Genomic DNA, 27,911 nt, shown 5'->3' with positions numbered 1-27,911 from the left:
AAGGAAATTTGTGACAGGAAAAAAAGCTCTATCTGCACAAAAATATTCTCAGCAAACTGAAAACTAATTATATGCCTGACAATTGAAGAATGACTGAATAAATTACTCTAAATATATGTAATGGAATATGTTATAAGGAATGACAAATAGAAGGAATGTCAAATAATGCAGAAAGACACATGAAACCATACAGTGAAGTAAGTGGAAATAAAAAAACACACAAATTACAACTATGTAATTAAAGATGACAACAGCAACAAAATTCATGTTAAATATGAAAGATAATATTGACACAAACTTGTTAAAATTAATAGTTTTTCTTAACAATTGGTAAATAACATTGAATATCATTACATGTACAATTACCTGCAATCACTTCTTTTTGCATTGTTTTGTTCAGTAGTTTATATTTGTTTTTATCTCTTGTTTTTGTTCATGTATTTGAACACTATGTTGATGGAAATTTAAACAAAACTGAATATCAAAAAAAAAAAAAAACAACCCAAAAACAAAAAACCCTGAAAATATCAAGAAACAAATGAAAAATTGGACTAGCTAATTTCTAGGGTGCCTTACATGAGGTATTCATTGTAGTATTATGAAGAGGGGTCTTGGTTCAAGAGATCCAGTTCAAATCCTAATTCTCAATTGCTATATTGTATTATATTTGGCAATTCACTTCAACCTAGCCTGTTTCCTCATCTGGAAAATGGTAATCTATTTATTCTCAATACTACCTTAATTCATGATGCTATGTGAGAAATGCTTCATTACTGTTCAACATTGTATAAATACAAACTACATCATTCCAGCTCTAAAACTCTTATGTTATTTTCAACAATTCCCCTGGGAGACCAGCCCTAGCTTTGTTTTGGGATGAGACAATCCTATATTCATCCTTACTTTAGTCAGAAGTCTTTTAGATAAATAAATCCTTTTCGAAAGCTACTTCTTGGGGGAGAAGAGGTTAAACCTGGGATCAGAAAGAGCTAGTTTAAGAGTCATCTGTGCCTTTATAAAGATAGCACAGTGAAAAATTAAATCCAGATACAAACATTTGTCAGTTTTGTCACCCAAATCATTACCCATGTCAAGAAAATCAAATTGGACATTCAGCTCAGAGGAATGGCCCTTCCACTTCCTCTTGTACCATACCAGGTTAGAGGAAGGAAAATCTTGAAAAAGACAAATCTCTGCACTCCTCCTGCTAACTACTTTTCCTGGCCTCATGAAGTGAACTCTTTAGCTATGGCCTCCTTTAAACATAAGCTGGGGGCTCAGAGCTAAGAACATGTGGCACTGAGCTCTTAACATAACTAAGCCCTATAGACCACAAAGAAACTACTTAACACAGAAAGTAGGCAATAAACTCAGAGAAGAACTGGAATAAAGAACCAGCTCCATTTTCCTGGAATGCAGGGAGGGGCAATAGCAGTCGAGCTGTAAATCTTCAGGATCTCTGAGATGCAATTAATCTAATTTTCTGTTAACAAGGATTCTCCAATTCTGCAAATGCTTCCCTATTGCACATCAGCATGGAATCTAACATCCAGATGACTATGACAATATCCATTTGGTCCTAGCTCTAGTTTAGCACACGGCAGGCCCTCAATAAAGGCCTGTTGCTGCTATGAGGTATGTTTCTGGTCCAGGCCATGCTCTCTCCCCTATCCCCAAAATCACTTTCCAGCTGCTTCCCCCCACATATATAAGCTCAAATAGAGCAACAGCAATTTCTTCTTTGAATAAATCAAGACCTGATTGGTGCTGGTTTGCAGAGGGATAAATGCACTAAAAACCTATTTAATTGACTTTGAAAGGGAAAACTATTCCCATTGGTTTACTGAAGTTATTTTGAATCATTAATAAGCTATCTGACACAACCAGAATTCCTACTATTACCTACCATAGGTACATAGCAATAATAATAGCAGCTCATATCTCAATAGTGCATAACATAAATTAGCTAATGTGATCCTCATCATGATTCTGTGAAGTGCTGTCCTTCACTCATTTTTACCACATTACTTTATTACTTATGATGATATTCATTTTAAGATAAGGAAAATGAGGTTCAAACAAGTTGAGTAACTTAACTAGGGTCAAAAAAGCTAGTGGCAGTGGAAGGACATAAGTCCAGGGCCCTATCCACTCACTATGCAATGTGCCTCTCTTTAAATTTTCACAGTATCCTTCTCTTAAGGACCACAGAGCAGGTAGTTGACAACAGGTGAAAAGAAACATGTCAGCTAGAAAAATAATGGGTCCAAGATAGGGGTGTGGAGATAGTTCCAGATGGGTGCCATGATGTTTCGGGTAGAAATCAGGCAACTTGACTGATCTGAATTTTTTTCTACCCAAGCAACATCAACTATCAGGGATGTAGGGAATGGAGGGCTGAGAAAATAAAAAATTAAAATATACATCTGTTTCCTAATACCTCCAGGCCACCTGTCACTCAGGAGCTGTGGTGAAATGTGGTACCAAAAAGTAAGGAGCGGGGGGGGGGGGGGAGGGGGCGCGGGGAAAGAAGAATGCTGGGGAGAGAGGAGAAAGCAGAAGGCATAGAGGAGAAATCCCTGAAGATAGCAGCATTTGGTGCCTGAGTTTTGGCTAAAATTTGATCTTTAAAGCAATCACTGAACAGGAGAAGGGGGTTATAGGAGGCCCGACTTGGGAGGAAGGGATGGGAAGCTGCGGTGGTGTGAGGGAATGCTACAGACTGGGTGATATGTTAGCCCCTTTGATCTGAATGGCCAAGGGTCAGGACTCGGAAGACATGGTGGATTTAATGGTAGAAACAGTGAGAGGAGGAGAAAATGTCACCAGGAGGATGGGAGAGGGAGAAAAGAAGCGATTGTCTTTTTCTCACCAGGACCCATGGAGAGCTGTACCTACTGGCTATCAATTTTCTTCTTTTGCACTCAAGAATGAGGCTCATAGTCCTCAAATATCCAGTTAACACATCCCCAAATGAGAATAAAGTAAGAAGAAAAGTAGAAGTATGTTGGCCCGGGGTACCAAGCCAAATCTGGATGCTCCATATTCCATTAAGACCTTACCCTTTAGTCTCTCTTTGATGGCTGAAATGGTAGGAAACTTACCACCCAAATGCAGTGTTAAACTACAGTAGTTAACTTTCCTCTACAAAAATCTTGTGCGTTTAATAATTGCTCAGGGAGAGGAAGGCCTTGGAAAGACATCTTCAGCCAAGCCTTACCCTGGAGGATCACCACCAACAGAATGTACTTCATATTCCCAAAGAAGGGGAGGAGGGGTGGGACTGGAGGAGAGGAGAGTTCCTGTAAACATTTATTTTCCCCATTTGTAGAAAAGCAAAGGGAAGTTCAGGATGGGATAGGATAGGGAGGGATAAGCAGGGGGAGAAAGGGGCTGCGTTTCAAGATTTTTTTTTGTTTGTTTTTTTTCAGATTGGCTACAAAACATATTGGATCCTCCCCTTCTGTGAAGCAGAGGTTAAGGTACAGAAAGCATTCTGAGGGCCCAGATGAGGGGCCAATGGGACAATTAAGGCAAAGGAGGCTACAAAGACAAATTGAAAGTGACTGGTAGAATCAAAGGGCTTCTGTCAGGATAGGATAAAAAACCATTTTGATCCCTAAGATGTAGAAGGAGAGTGGGGGCGGAAACCATGCTCATGAGCTAAAGAAGTGGGCACAGGTGACACAGAAGGGGAGAACAAGACAGGAATGTATAAAGTACTGGCCCCTGAGAGGATGCTGGGATGCTACCTCCCTGGGTCTCTTTGGAAGAATCCTGGGTAGCCTGGGAGCCCTGTAGCATCTGCGTGGCTCCCACTCAAACAAGCCCAGCTCAAACATCTACTCCAAAGTATAATCGGAGTTGTTCCAAAAAGATGAAGGTGAGCACGGTGTGGGGGACTAGACGGATTCCAGCAGGTAGGAAGCCCTGAAGTGAGATAAGACAAAACAAAATTAGAAAAGATTGGGAGGGGAGTACCGAAGGGAGGGAAGGATGTTGAACCTAAACATCCAAGTGCAATGCCCACAATCGGAGCTACAACCCACCCCTCAAATATTCTTGCCCCACAATACCTTATAAAAGGCCAGTGGTCCAAGTTTTGCTGTCTCCAAAGCACAGTGGAGAACACCCTGGAACAGATAAATACATCAATGCCTCTGGAGGCACAAAGGTTTCATCACACCTATAATAAGGCAGTTCATATCCTCAGATCTCCAAGCTGATCACCCCAAGAACACCTCTTTGGAAGTCAGAATTAGGTTTACTTCACTGTATAGTCTTGGGATGGACATTTCTTTTTCCTTGAGACTCAGTTAGCTCCTCTGTCAAAGGAGATGGATTAGACTAAACGATCTTTTAGGTCCCTTTCAGTTCAGAAATTCAATGAGACCAGCTCAGACACACTAGGAACTCAGTTCTCCATAGTAGGTCAGCTGGGTTTCTGAGAAGCCAGTGGATAGAGCTATGCTGAAAGCTATAGGACTTGGAGAGGAAGAAAAGAAGGGGAGGGCAGCCCATATGCCAGAATGGATTTAATAGATGTTGATGTACTTACCTGATATTCCCCTTTGGAGTTCATCAGACGAGTCTTAAGTACATCCAAGGGTTGGCACAGAAAGGTGGCACACCCGCCCTATGGAGAAGCAAGATTATGGGTTGCAAGAGAATCTTTCATGGGTCTTTACTTTTTGAGGCTCTCAGAGGTCTCGCCTAGTAAAAAGCTCTATCAGTAAAAGTCTGGTATCAGAAAAATAATTATCTGGCTGTCCTGAGATTAACAAAAGGAAGAGCCCCTAAAACTTCTCATTCTTCATGGAGAGAAATAACCAGACTCTCATCAAGGCGTCCTATCATCTGCTCTTGTCATCCCTCTCCTCATCCCCAAGTTCTTTCAATGGTCACTGTATAGTACTGAAGAAGCAAAACCAAGACGGTAGAGTAAAGACATGGTAGTCTACCCCTAGTAGAGTGCCTCAGCCATTCTCAAGGGTTTTTACAAGCCAAGGCAAGTTTCTATTGGATAACAGAAGTCCCTTCTTCTGTGGATTATTCCCCAGTACAATAATGTTAGTGAAATATAGGGGGCCCAAGCTGGAATGATAACATAAAAGTCATGGAGAACTTACAGCAATGAAACTGGACAGGAAATGGGCAAAGATGTTATCTGAGATCATTTCTGTTCCGAGGACCAGCTGCTTGACTTGATCATAGCAAGATAGCTTCATAGGATGAGAAAAGAAGGTTGTTAGTGGCTCCAAACAAATGCAGAGAAAGCAATCCCTGAAGACCAGAATAACAAGGGACATGCTGCCCCAAGGAACACTTGCAAGAAGTGTTTGGTGAGAGATTGCTCTCTAGTCTATAAGCCATTCTTCCTGCATCAGACAGTGTGTGCTAAATTAATGCAACTGAATTACCACTGATTAAGTATCCATGAAAGGGGAAACAAAGATAAACAGACATGGCCCCTTGCCTTGAAGGAACTTCTTTTACACTAGGAGAGGGGCAGGTCTTTAGGGACTTGAGTACAGAGTGGAATGACAGCCTGAAGTGTGTGGATGTGTGAGGGGATGGAAGGGAGAGGGAGGAAAAAGGCAAAGTCAAATATCTCAGGGGCAGGAATACAGTACCAGCCTCAGAATCAGGAAACCCAGGGCTGAAGTTTTGTCTTTGATACATATTACCGGGTGACCCTTAGTAATTCACTTAACTTCTCAATATTCCCAGGCCAAGAATCTTAAAGACTGACAAGTATCAATTTTAATCAGCAAAGGGGGTTCCCTCAGAGATGAAGACAGACTTAGTTAAAATTTGGAGAAGAGAGGGGCAAGGAAATATAACCCACTATGAGAGACCAGGATGCCTCTTCATCCAACTGAATTATCAGAGGGCCAGATCTGATTGTGTGATCCGGGAGCAGAAATGTCTTTTCTCCTTTTTTTAGGCCTCAGTTTCCCCCCTTTATTCAAGTAAATGAATTGATTCTTTTTTTTTTTTTTTTTCTCTGAATTGATTCTTAAAGGTTGGCAAAGATTTGGGAAAGCCAAGGCTGGGATCGGAGTGAGGGGTGGAAAGAATGCATTTCAGGAGGGGTGGGAGGAACAAGTGCAGAGGTCAAGGTCAGAGAATAACAAGGGTGGGACACAGTTTGTGAGAGGAAAATAACCAGCAGCCTTGCTCCCTCCGTCATGGACCTGAGGGCCACTTGTTACAGCTGAATTTCACAATGTTTCCCTAGCTAAAGAAGAGCAAGAAAGTCAGTTCCCCTAGCTCACCCCACATTGTATTGTCAGCCAGTGGCTCCATATAGGAGGCTTGCTGCTGAGAGGTCACCTACCTGCCCCACAGTGACAAGGGCCCCTCGAGAAGATGCCATCGTAGCTCCAGAAAACAGTTTCTTTACACCTTCTTCAATAGGGAAGGAAAGACCAGATTAATAGTTTTCCTTTAGCTGTCTTTGCTGGTGGTAAGGGAATAGATTAATTATAAAGGAGACTTCTTTTAACTGAAGAAGGCTCCATGGAGAAAAGAAAAAAAGAGAAAGAAAGAAGAAAGGAAGAGAGGAAGCAAGAGAAGAAGGAAGAATGGAAAAAAAGGAGAAAGGGAGGGAGAAAAAGAGAGAGGGAAGGAGGGAGAAAGGAAGGGAGGAAAAGAGGGAGAGAGAGAAGAAAGGAATGAGGAAGGGGTTGGGGAAGAAGAGAGAAGATTTTCAGCAGGAAGGAGGAAGAAGAGTATTGCAGATATAGAGAAGATTATATGAATTTGCAAGTGTCACAGGGAGTACAGCAGACCAGAAAACTACACAAGAAACTGGGGAACCCTATGAAATCAAGGGACATGACATTTACAACCTGGGGGATCTCAGATCATGTAACACTTTTGAGCCTCAGAATAAAATGAGTCAAATTATGGAGAGTCTTAAATGCTAGACTAGAGTTTATCCTATGAAACCATCCTAAGGCAAAAAATTTGCCAGTGAGTGACCCGGAACCATGCCACCCACTCCCAGAATGGATCTTACCTTCTCTGGCTACACGAAACAGACCATCTAAAGCATGAGAGTAGCTATGGGATGGATACAAGACAAGCCCAAGTTAAGCTCCCACTTGAAGTAAATTCCCAAACACCTGACCTGGCACCCAGCGACACTCTTTCCAGACATCAGCTGGTTTCCTTCCAGCCATCTTTTTTATAATCTTGGGCTTCTGTCCCCTGGTTTCCAGACAGCAACTTGGGTAAAGGACTTCACGGTTCTCTTGTTCAACCCTCAGTTCCCTTCCTTCTGTCCCAATTCATCCTCCTCTCCCCAGCCCAACACCCCGAGTCAGAGATTGTTGAGAATAGGAAGGGACTCTGGAGGTCTGCAGTCCAAGCCATACTTGCTAACACTCTCCCTCATACTATTCCCAACCTCCAGTGATGGGGAAGAAGGGACTCACTGTCAAGGCAATTAATTCTACTTTGGGGCAACTCTAAATATTAAGTTGGTTGCTGCTATTGCTGTTTTCACACAAACATGAAATCTATTCGTATGTAAGTTTTTCAGCCACTGGTCCCAGTCCTCCATTTATATAATCTGTGACCTATCTGAACACATCAGTGACATACTAAGTCTTCTCTCTAGTCTAAACATTCTTTAGTTCTGTTAAGTAGAATTTCTGGGCTGTTCTTTGCCTTGTGAGCAGGAACCATAGATTGCCTCAATTCCTCAATGGTAGTCTCCTACATACCTCAGCCACCCTGACCCTCCTTAGCTACTCACTTCCGCCTTTGGTGCACAGGTAACTTCATGTCATTCTGCATCCTGAAATCCAAAACCACAAACAGCAATCAAGAAAGGCAAGGCTACCTGCTGTCTGTACCCCAAGGAAATCACAAAGGAGGGAAAGGGACCACATGTGCAAAAATGTTTGTAGCAGCTCTTTTTATGATGGCAAAGAATTGGAAAATAAGTAGATGCGCATCAGTTGGGGAAGGGCTGAACAAGCTGTGGTATATGAAGGTAATGCAATATCACTGTTCTACAAAAAAATGATGGACAAGCTAATTTTAAGTCTGGGAAGATTTACACAACACTGATGCTGAACAAAACTAGCTGAATCAGGAATACATTGTACACAGTAACAGGAAGAATGTGCGATGATCAACTATGAAAAGCTTGGTTCTTCTCAATGGTTCAGTGATCCAAAGCAATCGCAATAAACTTTAGACAGAAAATGACATCTGCATCCAGAAAAAGAACTAAGAAGACAGAATGTAAATCAACACTTGCTATTATGTTCACTGCTTTTTTCTGTTGGGTTTTTTTTTTCCCCTCTCCCATGGTTTTTCCCCTTTGCTCTGATTTTTCTCTTCCAACATGATTCATAAAGCAGTGTGTATTAAAAGTAAATAAATAAAAATAAAGGACAGAGAAGGTGAACAACAGATAGGAAAGAGATGAAAAATTTCCTGTTTCTAATCTTGCGGCCCTGGATTTCTAAAGCCTCTGCCTCTGGAAGTTAACAATTTTCAGTCAAAATCACTTAATCAGTTTTTTTTTTCCCTTTTAAGGACAAAATTAGAAAAGTTTATTTTTTAAATTTTAAACATAGTAAAAATATATGTAAACCCAATATAGGCATACATATTTATATAATTATCTTGCTGCAAAAGAAAAATCAGATCAAAAAGGAAAAAAAAAATGAGAAAAAATAAAATTCAAGCAAACAACAATAAAAGAAGTGAAAATGCCATATTGTGATCCACACTCAGTTCCCACAGTTCTCTCTTTAAGTGTAGATGGCTCTCATCATCACAAGATCACTGGAACTGGCCAATTAGCTTATTTTAAAGAATGCTTTCTGACTTAAGATTCATTAGGCAATCCCTTTATTATGGAATCAAGTTATCTCTGCACACTAAACTTCAGTTAAAACAGGGCAAATGAAAGAAAAGTTTGGGGATAGACTAAAAATGTAACTTTTAGCTATTGTAGGTTACTCAGAAGATTTTTTGACTGTATTATCATTGTCCATAATAAGTTATACGACAGAAGATGGGAGCTTTTTTTTTTTTTTTGGGGGGGGGGGGGGGCCGGAACATTGGACAGTAGTCAAAGTATTCAAAGAGAACCACTGGAAACTAAAACTCACAAAAAGAATATAAAATTGAGCTAAATGAGAGAAAAACAGGTTTGATTTAACAAGAAAATATTTTGTATGTAAAACAAACAAGAAAAAAGGAGTGCTTTTTTGACTTCGGACTTTCTTGCTATCTAGGCTACTTAGGTCTTATTCTGAGAAAAGGAAATCAAATACCCATTTGACCTTTTTAAAAATTAAACCAGATAAACAGGTACTTGTCTGGTAAGATCTTTTTTTTCTTTGTTTCTTTCCTTAATCCTAACATTGCCAGGTATCCCATAGATCTATAACAAGAAAGCCAAAATAACAATGATCATAAGGGAAAGGGCTGAATGAAAGTGACCAGTCACGACTGAGAGGGCACACACTTACCTGACATTCACCATATCTGCGGGAGTCCCCACAAAACCACCGGCAAAACCTGAAACAGAAAAAGAGAACATAAAATCTCACAGCCACCATTTTTCAATGGACTCACTGAACAAGATTTCAGATCCTTCTGCTAAATCCACCCTCCCTCTCCCCTCCATCCAAATGATAGCTCTCTCACCTCCAAGAGATCCCAACAACACCTTCTTATAGAAAGGAATGGGCCCATGGCTCCCTGCAGTGAGCTTGTCTCGGAATGACTCATAGATGGCAAATCGGGTAAGGGAATAGGTCATCTGTGGGCAATAACATTTAGAATGAAAGTTCTTGGTGAAAAGTTTTCAAATACAGCATAGCTTCATACTATGATGCAAAGGCAGGCAGGTCGTACCCGGATACAGAGCCAACAACTCTCAAAGCAATGGGGCAGTCTGCTAAGGCTGGCTCTCCCAATCTCTGGAGACTCCCAGTTAGGTTACCCCTGTTCTTGCTAGGAGCCTCCAACTGAGTTAGGGTTTTTTATTTTTTTAAATTCAATCTTACTTTATTTTCAGTTCTGAATTCTCATCCTCTCTCCAACTCCCTCCTCCACTCTTTGAGAAGGAAAGTACAAAATTCATTATAAATATATATATATAATCCAGCAAAATAAATTCCCTTATTAGCCAAATCTGAGACACAGAGCCAAAGTCAGACAGAGAAAGAGAGAGAAAGAGAGAAAATAAGCTTTAATCAAGTCTACCAATTCTCTCACTGGAGATGGATAAAATGTTTTATCTCAAGTCCTTTGAAACTGCAGTTGATCACTGTATTGATCAAAGTCCTCAAGTCTTTCAAAGTTGTCTTTATTATTATATAATGCAATTGGGTTGGGAAAGGGGAGGCGTGGGAATCAACTAGACTTAACAAATTTTAATCCCCTGGTCATTTGCTTTCCAAGGCTCAAATCCCAGTACTCAGTCATAGCTGATATGTAGTAAAGAAATCAAAAAAACTTAAAATTTTCAAGTATGTATTTCAACATGAAAACTATGGAAATGTTTTACATGATCAAATTATTTACCATTTTAGAGAGGGAAGGAAAGAGAAAATTTGGAACTCAAATTTTTTCTTAAAATGAATATTAAAAACTATCTTTACATGTAATTGGAAAAAATAAAATACTATTAAAAAAAAAAAAAAAAAAAGTATGTGCCTCTACTTACCAGGACTTAAATTCTACCACTAGATCTTCATGACAAAGTGTGCAAGTGGGAAAACAGGATTGAGTTGGAAGGATGTTTTTTAATTTTTTTAATTAAGCAAAGGAGGTCAGAAAAGTTGCTCTGTATGGTAGAAGCTCTTTTGCAAAGTTTGTAATTTTAAAGTTTAATTCTTTTTAATGTTTAGCTAAGTTTCATTAGTTTGTTTAATGAATAAAATGACTCAATATTCAATAAACATTGACCTTAAAAAAAAATCTCAAGTGCATACATTCATTAAATGGAGAGCAAACATCTATGCTGTTTAAAAATAAAGTAAGACTCCATGACACCATGATACAGGGACTAGAGTGTGTCCAGTTTAGGAAAAATTTCCAGAAAAAGGGAAATTAATGACATTCAAACTCAGCTATTCTCTAGCTCCTCTTCTGATCTTTGCTGATCAGATACATTCACCCACTTTTATTAGTTGTACATAACTAACATGGATATACAAACTCATGATCTGCCTCTTTCACCTGACACTATTTCACAAACTCATTTCTATGAAATCAATATAACCTACATGATTAGCATATTGAATAACAATCTCAGATTTTTAAACTTGCATGAAGTAAAGGGGCAAATAGACCTTGATAGGGAGAATACAAAAGAGTGACTCAGTCTCATGAGAATTGCAGCAAAATCAGCACAGTCTTTAAGAAGCTCGAAAAAACATTTAAAATGGCTTTTAAAAAGCTAAGTTCAAATGAGTTCAACCATTATAGAAAGTAATTTGCAATTATGCTAAGAAAGTGACTAAAATGTCAAGGACCATTGGTGCAAAGAGCCCACTGCTAGCCATATACCTCCAAAGAATTCACTAATTTTTTCAAATAGGTGCCAACTACATGAAAATTATTGTAGTAGCACTTTTTATAGTGTCAACAATCTGGAAACAAGATGATGTCCATCAATTAGGGGATGGTTAAACAAAATGTGAGTCTTGACTGTAATGGAAAACAATAATAACCATTGGAAATTAAATTATATGTAAGAAATTAAATCCTTACATACTGAGGGAAATGAACATAACTACAGAGGAGTGCAGGTAAATATATATAAACTGATACAACAAGCAGAATCAGGAAATCAACCTGTGTTGAAGGAACAAGAAAACAATCAAAATTCAATACAGTGTAATTGAATATACTTTTCTTCCCTTCACTTGGAAGGCCAGCGCTGGGAGGCTGAAGGGATGTAGGCGGGGTGGGAGGGTGAGACCAAGTATGGAATGCTGAAAAATTAATGTTGAGATTTCATTTATCTAGTGCTTAACCTTGATGAACTATTTTGTTTTTTCCTTCCTCAAACCTTTTAAAAAACATGTTTCAAAGCATAGTTCTCTGAAATATGAAGCAGTAAAGATATAGGAGATGTAAAAGAAGTTATATGAACTGATGCAAAGTGAAACGAGCAGAAATGAGAACATTGCACAGAGTAACAGCACAATTATATGACTGTTCTCAGCACAGAATCCTGAAACACTTTGATGAAAAATACCATTCACCTTCAGAGAAAGAGCTGATGGAATCTGAATGCAGATCAAAGCATATTGTTTTTTACATTTTTATTGTTCTTGGTTTTTTTAGTTTCTGTTTTCTTTTGCAATATGGCTAAAATGGAAATGTCCTGGATGACTGCTCAATCATTGCCTTCTTAGGGAGCAGGAAGAAAGAGAGCAAAAGAATTTGGAACTCAAAATTTTAAAGAATGAATGTTAAGCATTTCTGCTTACATATAATTGAGGGGGGAAAAAAAACCCAACATTTTTAAAAAAGAAGTTTCCTTATCTAGGAATTACTTATATCAATAAACCACAGGTCTAATTCCAATGTCTAATGCTACTAATAAAACAGAAAAAACAACTGGTTGGACTTAAAACTAGTCATTAATGGGTTGATGCTGTCTTAGATGTTTCCCAGGAATCTGCCCTTAGATTTAGACTGCTCAATATTTTTTCTCAAAGACTTGGAGGAACAAGCTGAATTTGTATTTATTCATCTGCAGCTGCCACAAAGTTGAAAGAACAGTTCACATATTAGCTGATACAATGAGGATCCCAAAAGATCTCAGTAGACCAAATCTAATAAGATGAAATTTGATAAGAATACAAACTCACATTTTAGTCCAATACCCTCATTTTCCCGAGGTGCACCAGTTCATCAATACAAGGAACTCCCAATATGAAACAAGAATCCTCTGAAAATTCAATTTTAAAGAGATGCCTAAGGGCTTCCTTTGCTCCTAGAAACACATAATTTGTCACAGGCAAATCTGAATTAAAAGTCAAGTCTTCTATCCACTAAGAATACCTTTATTTTTTACAAGAGGAAACTCCCTTTCCCAGAGAGATATTAAGAAACTTGCCTTACTTTTTTTTTTTTTTTTTTGGGGGGGGGGGGAGCAGAGAGAAAGGAGGGCCAGATCTTAGGTTTCTTTGGTGTTGGGAAGCTCCTTTTATTGATGCATATGAGCACTGACATGTAATTTTTTTTATTTTGAAGGCTTCTCTGAGTCACTTAGGGGTTAAATCTAGGAGTCAGACCCAGTGCTTACCAGAGGTGGGATGGCCTTGAAGACCTGTGTTCAAAGAGAGCCTTCTACCTCCTCTCCCACCAATATCTATCACCCAGTATCGTACAGGTATTCAAAAGCAGAGCTAGGATTTTGATTCTAAATAGAGTCACATCATCATGTATGTATGTGTGTGTGTTTCTGTGTGAAACCAACAGAACTAGGGCCAGGCAAGAGAACCATGGCCAGACCACAAGCCTGTGGGAAAAGACCTCAGGATCTGGTAAACAAGCTCAAAATGTCAACAGTGTGGTTCATCAAAAAAGTTAAGGAACCATGCCCAGAAATGTCCAGGTCAGAGTCCTCTTGTCCCCTGCCCTGACTGAATCCCAATTAAAACACCAGATTCAACTTTGTCTGCTACATTTGAGAAAGGACTTTGACAAGTCAGAGTACATCCTATGGGAAGGTGGCTAGGATGGTGAGGGGTCTGGCAACGATAGCAGATGGGAAAAAAAATGGAGCTATTTAAGTTTAAGTAGAGAAGACCTGGAGGGTCCTGATCACTACCTTCAAGCATTTAAAAGTTCTTACCATGAAAAAATCCAAAAGATTTGACTTAGTTGGCCTAAGAATGGGCACAGGGTGAAAATTTCAGAGGCAAAGTTTGGGGGACAGCTAGGTTGTGGATTCAGGAGGAACTAAGTTAAAATAAGACTTCAGACACTTAATAATTACTAGCTGTGTGACCCTGGGCAACTTAACCCTTAAGCCTTGCCAAAAAAATAAAAGAAAACCTGGAGGCAGGGTCTGTTAACTCTTTACTTTAATGCTTCTGAAACTCTAAGTTGTCTTGACTGTTCTTATTTGCACTTTTGCTAGCTTGAGAGAAGTCATTGTTCTTGTTGATTGATGTGGCCTTTTCTTATATGCCAGAGCAGCAAACCAGGACCTTAACAAATGTTTGCTGACATAACCTGAGATACCAGGAAAAATTTTCTAACAACGAGAATCACTGCAAACTTCAGGATCCTGTGGAGTTCCCACTCATTGCAGCTGTCTAAACAAAGGCTATGGGACCACTTTGCATCGGGATAATAGGGATATAGAGGGGATTCCTCATCAGGCATGCAGGGGCTGGAATAGATGATTTCCAAAGTCCCCTCACACTGTAATTCTAGGAATCACTTGTGTCCAAAATAAGGAATAGCCTTTTCCAAGGAGAATGCTGTGGAAGGAATTCCTAGAATCTAGACTATCAAGAAGTCCTTATTAACTTGAGGCATCTGTGATTTTCTAAGGCTGTCCTCATTCCAAAGTGAGCAATGCCTTCTGATCAAGAAAATCCCATATTTTAACATGTTTAGCATATATCAGATTACTTTCCATCTAGGGAAGGGGATGGGGGGAAGGGAGGAAAAATATTTTGAAAATAAAAAGTAATAATAAAAAAAATCGCATAGGCAAGTCACCTCCTACTGTGTAGGAAACTAGGTAGCATCATGGACAGAGCACTAGTCTAGAAGACCCGAATTCAAATCCATTCTCAAACACTTACTAGCTTGTGTGATCTTGAACAAGTCATTAAAACACTCTAACTATCAATTTTTCCCAATCTGTAAAATGAGTATAAGAATTCCTCATAGAGCTGTTGAGGGATCAAATAAAAACATCTATAAAGGATTTTTCAAAGGTTAGAAGCTTCTATAAATATTATTAGAATTATTATTATTCTTATCATTTCCACTGACCTGCCGGCATATAGAAGCACTGATGCCATTGTACAGGGCCAGGAAGCCATCTGTCCGTACCACCTTTAATGCCATGCCGGTCATATTCATCTCTATCTTCTGCTGTGTCTGTAGATGGACCTGCACAAGTCAAATCAGCATTTATTAAACACTTACTATGTACTTGGCAATTTAAGTTGCAAATGTAACCTTCTCCCTTCCCTCCCCTCCAAAAAACACAAAAAGAATTGTTTTCATAAAGTTCATAGTCTAATGGAGTAAACAACATGCCAATTAGACATAAAGAGAGATATAAGATAAATCAGAGAGAATCTTGGAGGGAAAGCAAGGCACATATGGATGTCTCTAGCATTAGGGGAGACTGGGAAAGGCTTCTAGCAGAAGGTGGGATTTTAGCTGAGATCTGAAGGAAGCCAGAAGGCAGATGGCAGAGATTAGGAATAGGGGCAGGCCAGTGAAATTGCAGAGATAGGAGATAGAGGGTCATGTATAAGGTAGGGAAGGGACAGCAAGGTGTTAAAAAGACTGAAAATATCCCTTCAGAACATGAACTACCATTCAGCCAGGTCCCTCCTTCCCATGTTCTCCTTCTTGTCCTGCCCAGTTCTAGGCTTCCTATCACTTCTGGATACCTACCCCACCACATACCCCACAACTATCCCTTTAATCCACAGCTTCCAGATAGCCTTTGCTCCATTCATTCCCATCCATGCAATCAGGCAGGAAGCCACAAGGGAGCACATAAAAGTGAAGACTCCTTAAGAGAGTGTAAGCTAACTAGTTTCCATGAACTTGTTCTGGAGCTCCTGGGAAGAAGATCTCTTGTAGGGGTGTGGCAAGGGTGGTCTTGCTGTGCCCACAAGTATCTGCAGATCTTGTAGATAAAAATACAACTGCTGTTGGAAATTACGTATCACCAAAAACGGTCGGAAATTACATGCTACCAGAAATAATTGATTCTGGATATCTCTGACAAGGGATGAAAATCAACTATTTGTCCTTCAATTACAGAAAGTGATAAGTAGTTAAACATTTATTGCATATAAAAATGCCTACTTATCCAGATACTATATAAAACTAGAAAATCGTCCTGTGGATTCATTCTGGGGAAGAAAAGATCAATAATCTCAAATAATGGAAAAAAGTGGAAAGAAAGGGGACTTAGTAGTAACAGAATTCAAACTATGCCACAAAACAGTAATGACAATTTTGTACTGAATAAGAAACAGAAACATTAATTAGTATAACAGATGAGGCATAAAAAATACAGAAGCAATTGCGTATATGATAAACCCAAAAAACCCAGCTGTCAGAGTAACAATTCATTCATTCAACAAAACCGCTGGGAAAACTGGAAAGCAGTGTAGCAGAAACTATGATTAGACCATTATTTTGTGCTATACACCCAAATGGATACATTACTTAAGGCATTTTGTTGTTGTTGTTCAGTTGTTTCAATAGTGTCTAATTCTTTTTGGCAAAGATAATGCAAAAGTCTGTCATTTCTCCTCTAAAAGGAAACTGAGGCAAGTAGGGTTAAGTGACTTGATCAGGTAGTCTCTGCTAACATATTTGAATTTAGCAAGATGAGTCTTTCTTAATTCAGGTCTGACATTCTATGAGCTATGGTGCCATCTAGTTGCTATATTTAAGACATAAAAGGCAAAATTGTAAACAAATTGAGGGGCAGCTAGGTGGCACAGTGGATACAGCACCAGCCATGAATTCAGGAGGACCCAAGTTCAAATCTGGTCTCAGACACTTAACACTTCCTACCTGTGTGACCCTGGGCAAGTCACTTAACCCCAGCCTCAGGAAAACAAAGAAACAAACAAAAAAAAAATTGCAAACAAATTAGATGACCAACGAGGAAATTACCTGTCAGATGCATGATACAGAACATGAACAAGCAAACAAAATCACAAGTTTCTAAGGTCTCATTTCTAAATTTCTGGATTGCAACTTCCTATATATAAGGAATCTTCAAATTCATAGGGATTTGTTATTCCCCGATTGACAAATAATCAAAGCATATGAAAAGGAAGAAATCATAGCTGTCAATAGCTATATGAAAGAAAAAAAAAAGTTCCAAACCACTAGCAGAGAAGTGTACATTAAAACAACTCTGAGGTAGCTCCTTACCCATGATATTAGAAAAGTTTACAAAAAAAAAAAAAAAAAAAAAAGGAAAATGACAAATGTGGGAAGGCAAAAAAGTACAGATAGAGCTATTCTGGAAAGCTAGCTATTTGCTAGCTAGGGGAGGGAATAAGGGGAAGAGAGGAAGAAAAATTTGGAACATGTTTTGCAAGGGTGAATGTTGAAGACTATGCATGTATTTTGAAAATAAAAAGATATCGTAAAAAAAGGAACTATGTAAAAAAGCTATTAAACCATGAATACTAGGCTTATAACACCAAACAGATCAAAGATATGTGCATATTACACATTACAAAAATATTTAAAGTACCTTTTTGAGATGGCAAAGAATTAGAAACTGAGGGGAGATCCACCACTGGGGAATGACTAAACAAGTTATATAGTTTATGAAGACATGAAGAGGATAGTTTTAGAGAAATCTGGAAAGATTTATATGAACTGATATAAGGTGAAGTGAGCAGAATCAGAGAGAAGAATTCATACAATAACAACAATATTATAAAGACAAAAAATTTTGAAGGACTTGAGAACACTGACCAAGCATGACCCCAGAGGACACGTGATGAAACATGCTGCCTGCTTCCTGACAAAAGTGATGGACTCCAGAGTGCAAATTGGGACATATTTTTTTTGGACGTGGCCAATGCAGGAATTTGTTTTGTTTGACTATGCTTGTTTATAACAGGGCTTTTGTTTTTCTTTCTTTCTCAATGGGAAAAGGGAAGGAGAAAGAAAAACTAGATTTTCTTATTGATTGAAAAAACAAGGTTTAAAAAAGGTTAGAGGAAAGGTAAAGACAAAGGAAAAGGCAGGCAAGATATTACAAAACCCTTAAGGCCAGATGATCCAGTTGATAAAGCCCAGCTATCCGATGGAACACTAAGAACCTTGCTTGCACAGGCTTGGATACTTGTTGAGACAAGACAGAAATTAATTTTGAGAAAATAAAAAACAAACAAACTGAACAAGGGTCTTTTCACAAACCATTTCTGTGACAAAAATAGGAAAATCACCAGAAAGGCTGCCACCCTATGCCAAACCACCTTTAGCCAAGCTCCCACCAAGTGCAACCACAACACCCTCCCTTGCCAGGAAGCTCAAGTCACAAAATGAGACCTCACACTTTCATCATTTTATTCTTTCTTCCCCTGAAGGAGTTTGGTTTTTTTTTTTTTTTTTTTTAATTTCATCCTAAACTTAATCACCAAATAAAATGGGCATCCATACACAGAGTAGCCAGAGAAAAAGGGCTGCATAAGAAACTGTAGGGGTCCATTCTGCAGTTTGCTTTTCTTCTAAAGTCTTAGAATAAATTCAGCTTCATCGTGATGATTATGGATTTTGCCTAAGTTTTCACTTCTCATGCTGGTAGCTTTTTTTTTTCCCCTTAATCAACTGAAAAAGTAAGCCTTTTTTTTTTTTTCTCAGAATGAGCAAAAGTGAATATCCTCAAACAGAGATGCATAAATCTTAATCACCTCAGAGCATTCCCCCACCTCTACCATTTTGGGGGGCTGCTGCCATTCCAGTTTCCACATAAATAAGGAGTTTAGTCACTCAGCTCCAATCCCTATCCCTTTCTCCATCAAGCTGTTTATTGGCCATTCTAATAATGATAATTCACAACTATATAGCACTTTACAAATATCTCATTTTATCTTCACAACAATTTTAAGAGTAAGTACTATTATTTCTCCCATTTTTAGAGATGAGAAAACTAAGGTAGACAAAGGTTAAGTGACTTAAGTCACAAAGTAAGTATCTGGGGGTTGCATCTGAATGCAGACCTTTCTTCCTGAGAAGGCTAAGTGGCAAGATCTGGAGTCAGGAAAACCTGAATTTATTTTTTATTTTTTTAATAATAGCCTCTTCTTTTCAAAACAAATACAAAGATAGATTTCAACATTCACCTTTGCAAAACCTTGTGTTACAAATTTTTCTTCCTTCCTTTTCCTTCCCCCTCTTCCCCTAGAGAATAAGTATTCCAATGTGTTAAACATGTACAATTTTTATACATATTTCAACATTTATCCTGTTGCACAAGAGAAATTAGGTTAAAAAGGGGGAAAAAAATGAGAAAGAAAACAAACACCAACCAAAAAAAAGTGAAAATGTTATGTTGTGATCCACACTCAATTTCCAGTCCACACTCAGTTTCCAGTCCTCTCTCTGGGTGCAGATGGCTCTCTCCATCACAAGATCATTGGTACTGGCATCAATCATCTCATTGTTGGAAAGAGTAATATCTATTAGAATTGATCATCATATAATCTTGTTGTTGCCATGTATAATGATCTCCTGGTTCTGCTTACTTCACTCAGCATCGGTTCTCGGAAGTCTCTCCAGGCCTCTCTGAAATTATCCTGTTGATCATTTCTTATAGAATAATAATATTCATAACTTATTCAACCCTCCTCCAACTAATAGGCATCTACCCACTCAGTTTCCAGTTTCTTATCACTATAAAAGGACAGCCACAAGCATTTTTGCACACAGGGGTCCTTTTCCCTTTTTAATGATCTCTTTGGGATACAGATCCAGTAGAGACACTGATGGATCAATGGGTATGCACAGTTTTAAGCCTTTTAGGCCATAGTTCAAAATTGTTTTCCAGAATGGTTTAATCAGTTCACAATTCCACCAACAATGTATTAGTGTCCCAGGGAAAACCTGAGTTTAAATCCATATTCAGATACTTAATAGCTGAGTAACTCTGAGGAAATCAGTTAATCTTTATCAGCCTCAGTTTTCTCAGCTATAAAATGGAGAGTAAGAGTAAGGCTCAAACGAGACAATATGGGTACAGTGCTTTGCAAACTTTAAGATGACCTACAAATGCTAGCTATTATTATTATTACTACTACTACTACTGTTATTATCCACTGAGACACTAGTTACCTACTACTGCTCAAGTTGTATCCCCAGCATTTAGCATATTGCTTAATACTTTTTCATACATTCACAGGCAACATTGGCTCTAACAGGAATAGTTCTAGAGTAGGGGGAAGCATACTATGTAGCTCAGTGCCACCTAACTGCCCACTTCACCTTAGAAATCATCTAATCCAATCCATACCTGAAAAAGAATTCCAAGAAGGTTGCATAGACACCAAGTAAATACCTCCAATGGTGGGGAATCCACAACCCATTCTACTTTTGGATAGCCAGTTGTCAGAAAGCTTTCCTTCACAACTGGTTAAGTTAAAAAGAAAAACTCAAGGTAACAGATCAAGAACATTATTTTGGAATGTACAATAATATTTATGACTGGTAAGGCAAATACATATGGAAAATATAGGATAATTAAGTGGCTTTGATGAGAAAAAAATCATAAAGCTAAAAAGAAACTCAGATTACTTGCTACAAATCTCTCACTTTATAAATGTTTTGTGATGATAATTTGTCCTACAGATAGCTAGGTGGTGTCAGGATGGAGCTTCAACCTTGGAGTCAGAAGAATGGAGTTCAAATTGGGCTCAGACACTCACTGTGTGACACTGGGCAAATCACTTAATGCTCTCAGTTTCCTCATCTGTAAAATGAGATAGAGAAAGAAATGGCAAGCCACTCTAAATAGTTTGCCAATAAAACCTCAACTGGAGCCACGAAGAGTCAGACACTATTGAAATGACTCAACTATAACAATTAACAATTTGTCCCACATCAATCACAGATGTTAATAGAAGAACAGAACTACAATACACATTTCTTGAGTGTTACTGGTTCAATCCTCTTTCCATCTCTAAATTGCAAGAAAAATACCTAAGTCTCATAAGCTTATTTTAAATAAAATAATTTTAAAGGGCTTTTTTTGGTTATTGTTGACAACTATACCAACAATATATATGATTGCCCTATATATTTCCTTAATCTTTTGTGAATGGGAACTACTTCACATCTGGGGATTTCACTGCTTGTTAGCTTCTGTAAAACAACTTTTTAAGTTATAAATTTTCTAATACATAGTAAAATTTACTAGGATAAATCAAATACACTTTTAAAGTCTCTAATACAGAGTGTAGAATTCTTTTTATTGCCAGGTATTTTAACATGTAGAAGTATCATGTCATATGTATCTGCATGTTTTAGTAATCAATGAAATTAGTGATATTTAGATAATTCACAGTGTATTTATAAAATGAGATTTAAAAAACAACAACAAAACTCAAAATACACTTCTCAGAGGGTGAGTAAAATCCAAGCAAAACTATCTATACAAAGCTAGAATCAACTTCGGTAGATTTCAGCATAATGAATACATAATCCATAATTTACAAATTTGCCCTTTTCCCCTCCATTACTGCTCATCTTCTGGGCTAACAATTATTCAAAATTTTGGGAGGCAGCTAGGTGTGGCAGTGGATAGAGCACCAGCCCTGAAATCAAGAGGACCTGAGTTCAAATCAGATCTCAAGACACTTAACAGTTCTAGCTGGGTGACTCTGGGCAAATCACTGAACTCTAATTGCCTCAGGAAAAAAAAATTACTCAAAAATTTTAAATTAAAATTTTATTAAGTTCTTAACCTCAATTAACTTCAGGGGGAAAAAAAGTTATTATGATGACACGATTCTCATTCTCCGTCATCTTAGACCAAGCTCTGCACATTTACAAGTTTCTGGTTGATTACTGGCAGCTTAGCCAGAAGTATCTGCAACACAGTGAAGGTGGAAGAGTTGGCTGTAAAATTTTCAACAACTGTGGTGGCTGCCCCGAGATAGCATGGCATTTAACATCCTTTTTGTATTCACCCTGTGCCAATAATTCTTATTTGTTCAAAGAAGAACTTCTGAACAGCTTCTACACCTTTAAGGTCAAGTAATTTGAAAAGTCTAGTTCTCTCTTTGGCAAGTTTCTATTTCTTTCTTCACTTGTGGAGCCTGCTTTTGAAGCTGGGGTCACTCAGTCAGATGAAGTAAATACAGTAGCTGATGAAGACGGCCCCCCCAAATAATTCCTATTGAAGAACCATTCTGGCCCACTGTGTTTCCAATTGCTGCTCACAATGGTAAGCAGCTGGGGCTATCCCCTGCTGACCAGGAGCCAGGAGTCAGCTCAGTCGGCTCCTCTAGAATTGATATGCAGAAAATACACTATATGATTCTGGGCAAGTCACTTACACCTGTGTGCTTCAAAATGAATGAATGAATAAAATAAATTACATGAAATGTAAGTTTACAGTTTCACATACAACTTTCTTTTGTTCTTTGTATATGAGAATGTTTGTGCCATGTCAATTAAATTCATAAAAAAGGGGAAAAATTAATAAATGCTCAGGGAAATGCTGATTTTCTAAGATATGATGGATATCTAAAAACTATTGTGTTTGAGTGAGACAGGATTTAGCTATCTATCTGATCTACTCTATTTTAAAATAAGTTTTGAAAAGTTTTGAAAGAAAACTTTTTCTCTTTTACATTATAACCATTCCTGGAAAATTATCACCCAAGCTCCCATCTGACCTTTCTGGGAGAATAGTGAAAAAGAGATGGCAAACAAATCTTTAGCTGACCCTGGAAGACAAAAGAAATTCTGTCTTCCCTTGTCCTATACACATTTTGCCTTCAAAAAAAATGTGAAAAGTTTCTTTTTGAAAGTCAGCCACCCACTCCTGAAAACATTCTAGAACACTCTTAGTTCCAAAAGGAAATGTCAACAGTTTCTGCATGTGACAAGACTCTGGTTATTATTTAAATGCAGATATACTTGGTCAAATCCCTCTCCTAGTTTCCCACACCACTGCAGACAGAATTAATTTTTTTAAATTTAATCAAATTTTTAAAAATTTAATCAGTATTCATTAAATACCAAAGATATTAGGTACAAAGTATCATGTGGATGGGACATAAAGGTGAATCCTGCTCTTAAGAAACTCAAAGTGTCATAATGACAAAATGACATCCAGAGCTGGAAAGCACCATGAAGTACATTTAAATTCATCTTTTTGAAGAAAATGGGCCTTTACCTAAAATTTGAAGGAAGCCAAAAAGGAAGGAAAGGGGAAAGGGAGGAGAACTATGTCTGACCATTCCTGTGATGGGGAGGTCGGCCCAACCTTTCTGGAAGCTATGATACTTATATGGTAGGTAGAATTTAACTATAGTTTTCTCATAATCAAAAACTATGAATACCTTTCATTTTATTTTATTTTTAATGGTATTTTTCCCAATTATATGCAAAGACAATTTTTAGCACTTTTTGTGAGGGTTAAGTCACTTGACAGTCATACGGCTGGTATCAAATATGAGGCCATATTTGAACTCAGGTACTCTATGCATTGCTCCACCTAGCTGCCCCTTTAGCAATCATTTTTATAAGATTTTGAGTTCCTACGTTTAGAAGAACTGCACATGTTTAATACAAATTGTGAAAAAATATTCTGAGTTCCAAATTTTTCTCTCTCTATTACCTTCCTAAAATAAAATCCCTCATATTTCAGAGATGGGGAAACTGAGACCCAAAGTGGGGAAGGTAATTTGCTGAGGATCAGAAGTAGGATTACCTAGTTCCTCTGAGAACTCTGATGATAATAACAATAATACTTATGAATTTTATTTATATTAGCAACTAATCATTTGTTAAGTACTTTACAAATATGATTTCATTTTATTCTCACAACCACCTTGGGAGAGAGATGCTACTATTTTCCCCATTTTACAGATACAACCTTTACTAAGCTAGACATGAAAACAGGCAACTTTCTTAGGATCAGATCACCCAGCTAGTTAAGTATCTGAGGCTTATTTTGAACCCCGGTCTTTTTAGTGTGTTGCCTCCCATACCTTTGAACTACTTCCCTGACTTTAAAGTTAGTAATATTTCCAGTGTGCTACGCTACCTGCCTCTCCCAGAATCCTAGGTCCCAACCTTTTGGTAAAATTCATATTTTACAATGTGGATTTTTAATTCATTTTGACTCTCCTACAATCTCCAAGCAAGGCAACCCCAGTGAACTTTGGATGGAAAAATGCCATCCATAACCAGAAAGAAAACTATGGAGACAGAATGTAAATCAATACATATTATTTTCATCTTTTCTTTTTCTTGTGAGTTTTCCCTTGTGTTCTGATTTTTTTCTCCCTACATGATTCATATGGAAATATGTAAAAAATGAATGTACATGTATAACAAAAAAAATTATTTTACATATAACTGGAGAAAATAAAAATAAAAAATAATTAGAGATACAAATGCCTTTTTTCCCCCTGTGCTTGGCATACTTATACTGAGATTACCCCTTCCCTCTCCTTTATCATGTATATATTCTACTTGTACACAATAGTTTGCATATTATATTCCCCATTATACTTTTGAGATCCTTGAAAAGGGGCTGGTTTTCTGCCTTTATTCTTTCTCAATATCTGGCATATGATGTCATTCAGTCATTTTTTAGTTATGTGCAACTCTTTGTGATCCCATTTGGGCTTTTCTGGAGTAGTTACCATTTTTTTCAGATAAGAAAACAGACAAAAAAAAAGGTGAAGTTACTTGTCTAGGGGGACAGCGTTAATAAGTGTCTCAAGTCAGATTTGAACTCAGGAAGAAGAGTTCAGATACTACTATGCTCCCTAGCTACCCCTGCCTGGCACACAGTAGGCACTTAATAAAATGTTTATTGATTTAACTATTAAAGGCTTCTTGACAACCTGGAGTTTGTGGATAGATTTGAGGATCCATGAAAAAGGATGGGGAAAAGATATATCAAAATGTCAGTGACACCCAGAGGTTAGAAAGTGCTTTACATACTAATTATCTCATTTAAGTCTCACGGCAGAATGGAAAGATCTGGGCTCAAATCTTGCCTCTAACCCTTGACTAGATGTGAACTCTGAAAACTTAAGATGCTTACATAAAAATCAGGATTACTGTCCTGACCTAGCTGTGAAACAACGGACAAGTTCTCTCATCTCTATTGGCACCCATGTTTACAGGTTCCCATAAAACAAGGAAATTGGACTCTGATCTCAAACTATTTGCAATTCTTTTATTTTTAATTAGCATAACTTCCAACTGGTTCTTCTGGAACACAGAAGCTTAGGACACTGGGAAAGCAGCTACAGCACTGGAAAAAGACCCAAAGTCTGGCTCCGTTCATCTGCTTCCAGCCAGTCCCAAGAATGTTGCTGTGGGCCTGGAGGCTACAGAATCCACCTTGTTATCTGCCCCATGGACCCAGGCCAAGGAGCTATCGAGCTGCTCACTTGACCAGGTACATTCTGTTTAATAATCTGTTTGTACAAATTGCAATGTTACCACCCTTCATTACCAGTCAAGGTACACAGCTAGAGTCCACCCCCTCCCCTCCCCTCACCCTTTGCACCCCTATCCTGCAGAACAGTAACCAAATTCTACCACAGCTTCCAGAAAAAAAGTGAGGACTAATAGACAGCCCTATTGTTCCCCTCAGTATCCTGGGAATTTGCCACACACAATTATCCCCTTTACTGACTATTACTCCCTCCTGATTTCCTTCAAATCTTGACTAAAAATCCACGTCCTTCAAGAAATCTTTCCCAAAAGCAGAAAACAGGGGAAAAAATTTATATCCAGGGTTCTGATAAAGGCCTCATTTCTAAAATATAGAGAACTGACTCAAATTTATAAGAATACAAGTTATTCTCCAATTGATAAATGGTCAAAGGATATGAACAGCCAATTTTCAGATGAAATTGTAACTACTTCTAGTCATATGAAAAAGTGCTTTAAATCACTATTGATCAGAAAAATGCAAATTAAGACAACTCTGAGATACCACTACACACCTGTCAGATTGGCTGTTGTTGGATCTTGGAAAGGATGTGGGAAAACTGGGACACCGATTGGTGGAACTGTCAATGGATCCAACCATTCTGGAGAGCAATTTGGAACTATGTGCAAAAAGTTATCAAACTGCATACAGTTTATACATACTGTGCAGTGTTTCTACTGGCATGATATTCCAAAGAAATCCTAAAGGAGGGAAAGGGACCCACATGTGCAAAAATGTTTGTAGCAGCCCTTTTTGTAGTGGAAAGGAACTGGAAACTAAGTGGATGCCCATCATAAATTGTGGTATATGAATGTTATGGAATATTACTGTTCTGTAAGAAACGACCAGCAGGATGAATACAGAGAGATACCTGGATAGATTTACATGAACTGATGCTACATGAAGTGAGTAGAACCAAGAGAGCATTATACACAGCAACAAATTATATGATGATCAACTATGATAGACTTGAAATGGAGAGAGCCATCTGCATCCAAAGAGAGGACCATGAGGACTGAATGTGGATCACAACATAGCATTTTCACCTTTTTTGTTGTTTGCTAGCTATTTTCTTCAATCTGATTTTTCTCATTCAGCATGATAAATGTGGAAATATATAGAGAGAATTGCACATGTTTAACATATATTGCATGTATTTTGAAAATAAAAAGCTATTGTTGGAAAAAAAAAAAAAGAAAAGAAAAAGAAAAAGGAAATCTTTCCTAAGTCCTGCTTAATCACCTTCCTTCTGAGATTACCTCCAGTTTATCCTGTTTGGACATAAGTTTTTAAGATATTGTATTCCCCATTAGACTGTTAACTCCTTGATGACTGTTAACTTGTTTTCATATGACTAGAAATGGTTTAAATTTCATCTGAAAATTGGCTGTTCATATCCTTTGACCATTTATCAATTGGAAAATAACTTGTATTCTTATAAATTTGAGTCAATTCTATATATTTTAGAAATCAGGCCTTTATCAGAACCCTTGGATATAAAAAGCCTGTTTTCCTGCCTTTCTGTGTCCCTATGCCTGGCACATAGTAGGCATTCCAAATGTTCTTAACCTGAGGGTTATGGATAAATTTAAGAGTTTGGTGAACTTAAATGGGGGAAAAAAATCCTAATTTTAACTAACCTTTAATTGAAATTTAGCAACAAATATCATTAAGGGAAAAGATCCATAGGTTTCACTGCCAAAGGCATCCATGATTCAAAAAAGGTTAACATCCGTGGCCCTATAAGAATCTCAGCTCCTTGAGGACAGGGGTTATCATGATTCTGTATTTCAATCCTCACAGTTTAGCATATAGTTTTTGCTGTTCAATTGTTTTCAGTTGTGTCCAATTCTATTTATATATCCCCATTTGGAGTTTTCTTGGCAAAGACACTGGAGCTGCTATAAGATTTCAGAAAAACTAGAGAGACTTACATGAACTGATGCTAAATGAAATCTTTAGAACCAAGAGAACATTGTACACAGCAAGATTATATGATAATCAACTGTGATGGATGTGGCTCTTTTCAACAATGAAGTGGTTCAATAGACTTGTGATGAAAAGAGCCATCTGCATCCACAGAGTGAACTATGGAGATGGAATGTCTTATCAAAGCATAGTATTTTTACCTTTTTTGTTGTTATTTATTTGTGTTTCTTCTTTCTCAATTTTTCCCCTTTTGATAAATGGTCAAAGGATATAAACAGCCAATTTTCAGATGAAATTGAAACCATTTCTAGTCATATGAAAAAGTGCTTTAAATCACTATTGATCAGAAAAATGCAAATTAAGACAACACTATACACCTGTCAGATTGGCTGTTGTTGGATGTTGGAAAAGATGTGGGAAAACTGGGACACTGATTTTTCTTGTGCAACGTGATAAATGCAGAAATATGTTTGGAAGAACTGCATATATTTAATCTATATAATTGCTTACTGTCTTGGGGAGGGGAGAGGTGAGAAGAGAGGGAGACAAATTTGGAACACAAAGCTTT

General features: G+C 37.9%; 1 protein-coding gene across 2 annotated transcripts in view; it reads right to left on the bottom strand.

The window, feature by feature from the left end:
* Nucleotides 1–262: 262 nt before the first annotated feature.
* LOC141538708 (mitochondrial dicarboxylate carrier-like) overlaps nt 263–27,911 on the bottom strand; it is a 32,200-nt gene continuing 4,551 nt past the window's right edge. For both annotated transcript variants that reach the window (XM_074260416.1, XM_074260417.1), the window contains exons 2-11: nt 15,007–15,126; nt 9,679–9,793; nt 9,501–9,549; nt 7,766–7,807; nt 7,025–7,068; nt 6,341–6,411; nt 5,130–5,222; nt 4,559–4,636; nt 4,077–4,133; nt 263–3,930 (exon numbers count right to left, since the gene is read on the bottom strand). In XM_074260416.1, coding sequence (XP_074116517.1) covers nt 3,835–3,930; nt 4,077–4,133; nt 4,559–4,636; nt 5,130–5,222; nt 6,341–6,411; nt 7,025–7,068; nt 7,766–7,807; nt 9,501–9,549; nt 9,679–9,793; nt 15,007–15,126 — 765 coding nt within the window. In that variant the 3' untranslated portion in view covers nt 263–3,834. The remainder of the gene's footprint in view (nt 3,931–4,076; nt 4,134–4,558; nt 4,637–5,129; nt 5,223–6,340; nt 6,412–7,024; nt 7,069–7,765; nt 7,808–9,500; nt 9,550–9,678; nt 9,794–15,006; nt 15,127–27,911) is intronic.

The sequence above is a fragment of the Sminthopsis crassicaudata genome, chromosome 4, assembly GCF_048593235.1.
Source record: "Sminthopsis crassicaudata isolate SCR6 chromosome 4, ASM4859323v1, whole genome shotgun sequence".
In the NCBI taxonomy this organism is placed as follows: domain Eukaryota; kingdom Metazoa; phylum Chordata; class Mammalia; order Dasyuromorphia; family Dasyuridae; genus Sminthopsis; species Sminthopsis crassicaudata.
Note: the sequence above shows the minus strand (reverse complement) of the source record. Positions and strands in the feature narration are given on the sequence as shown.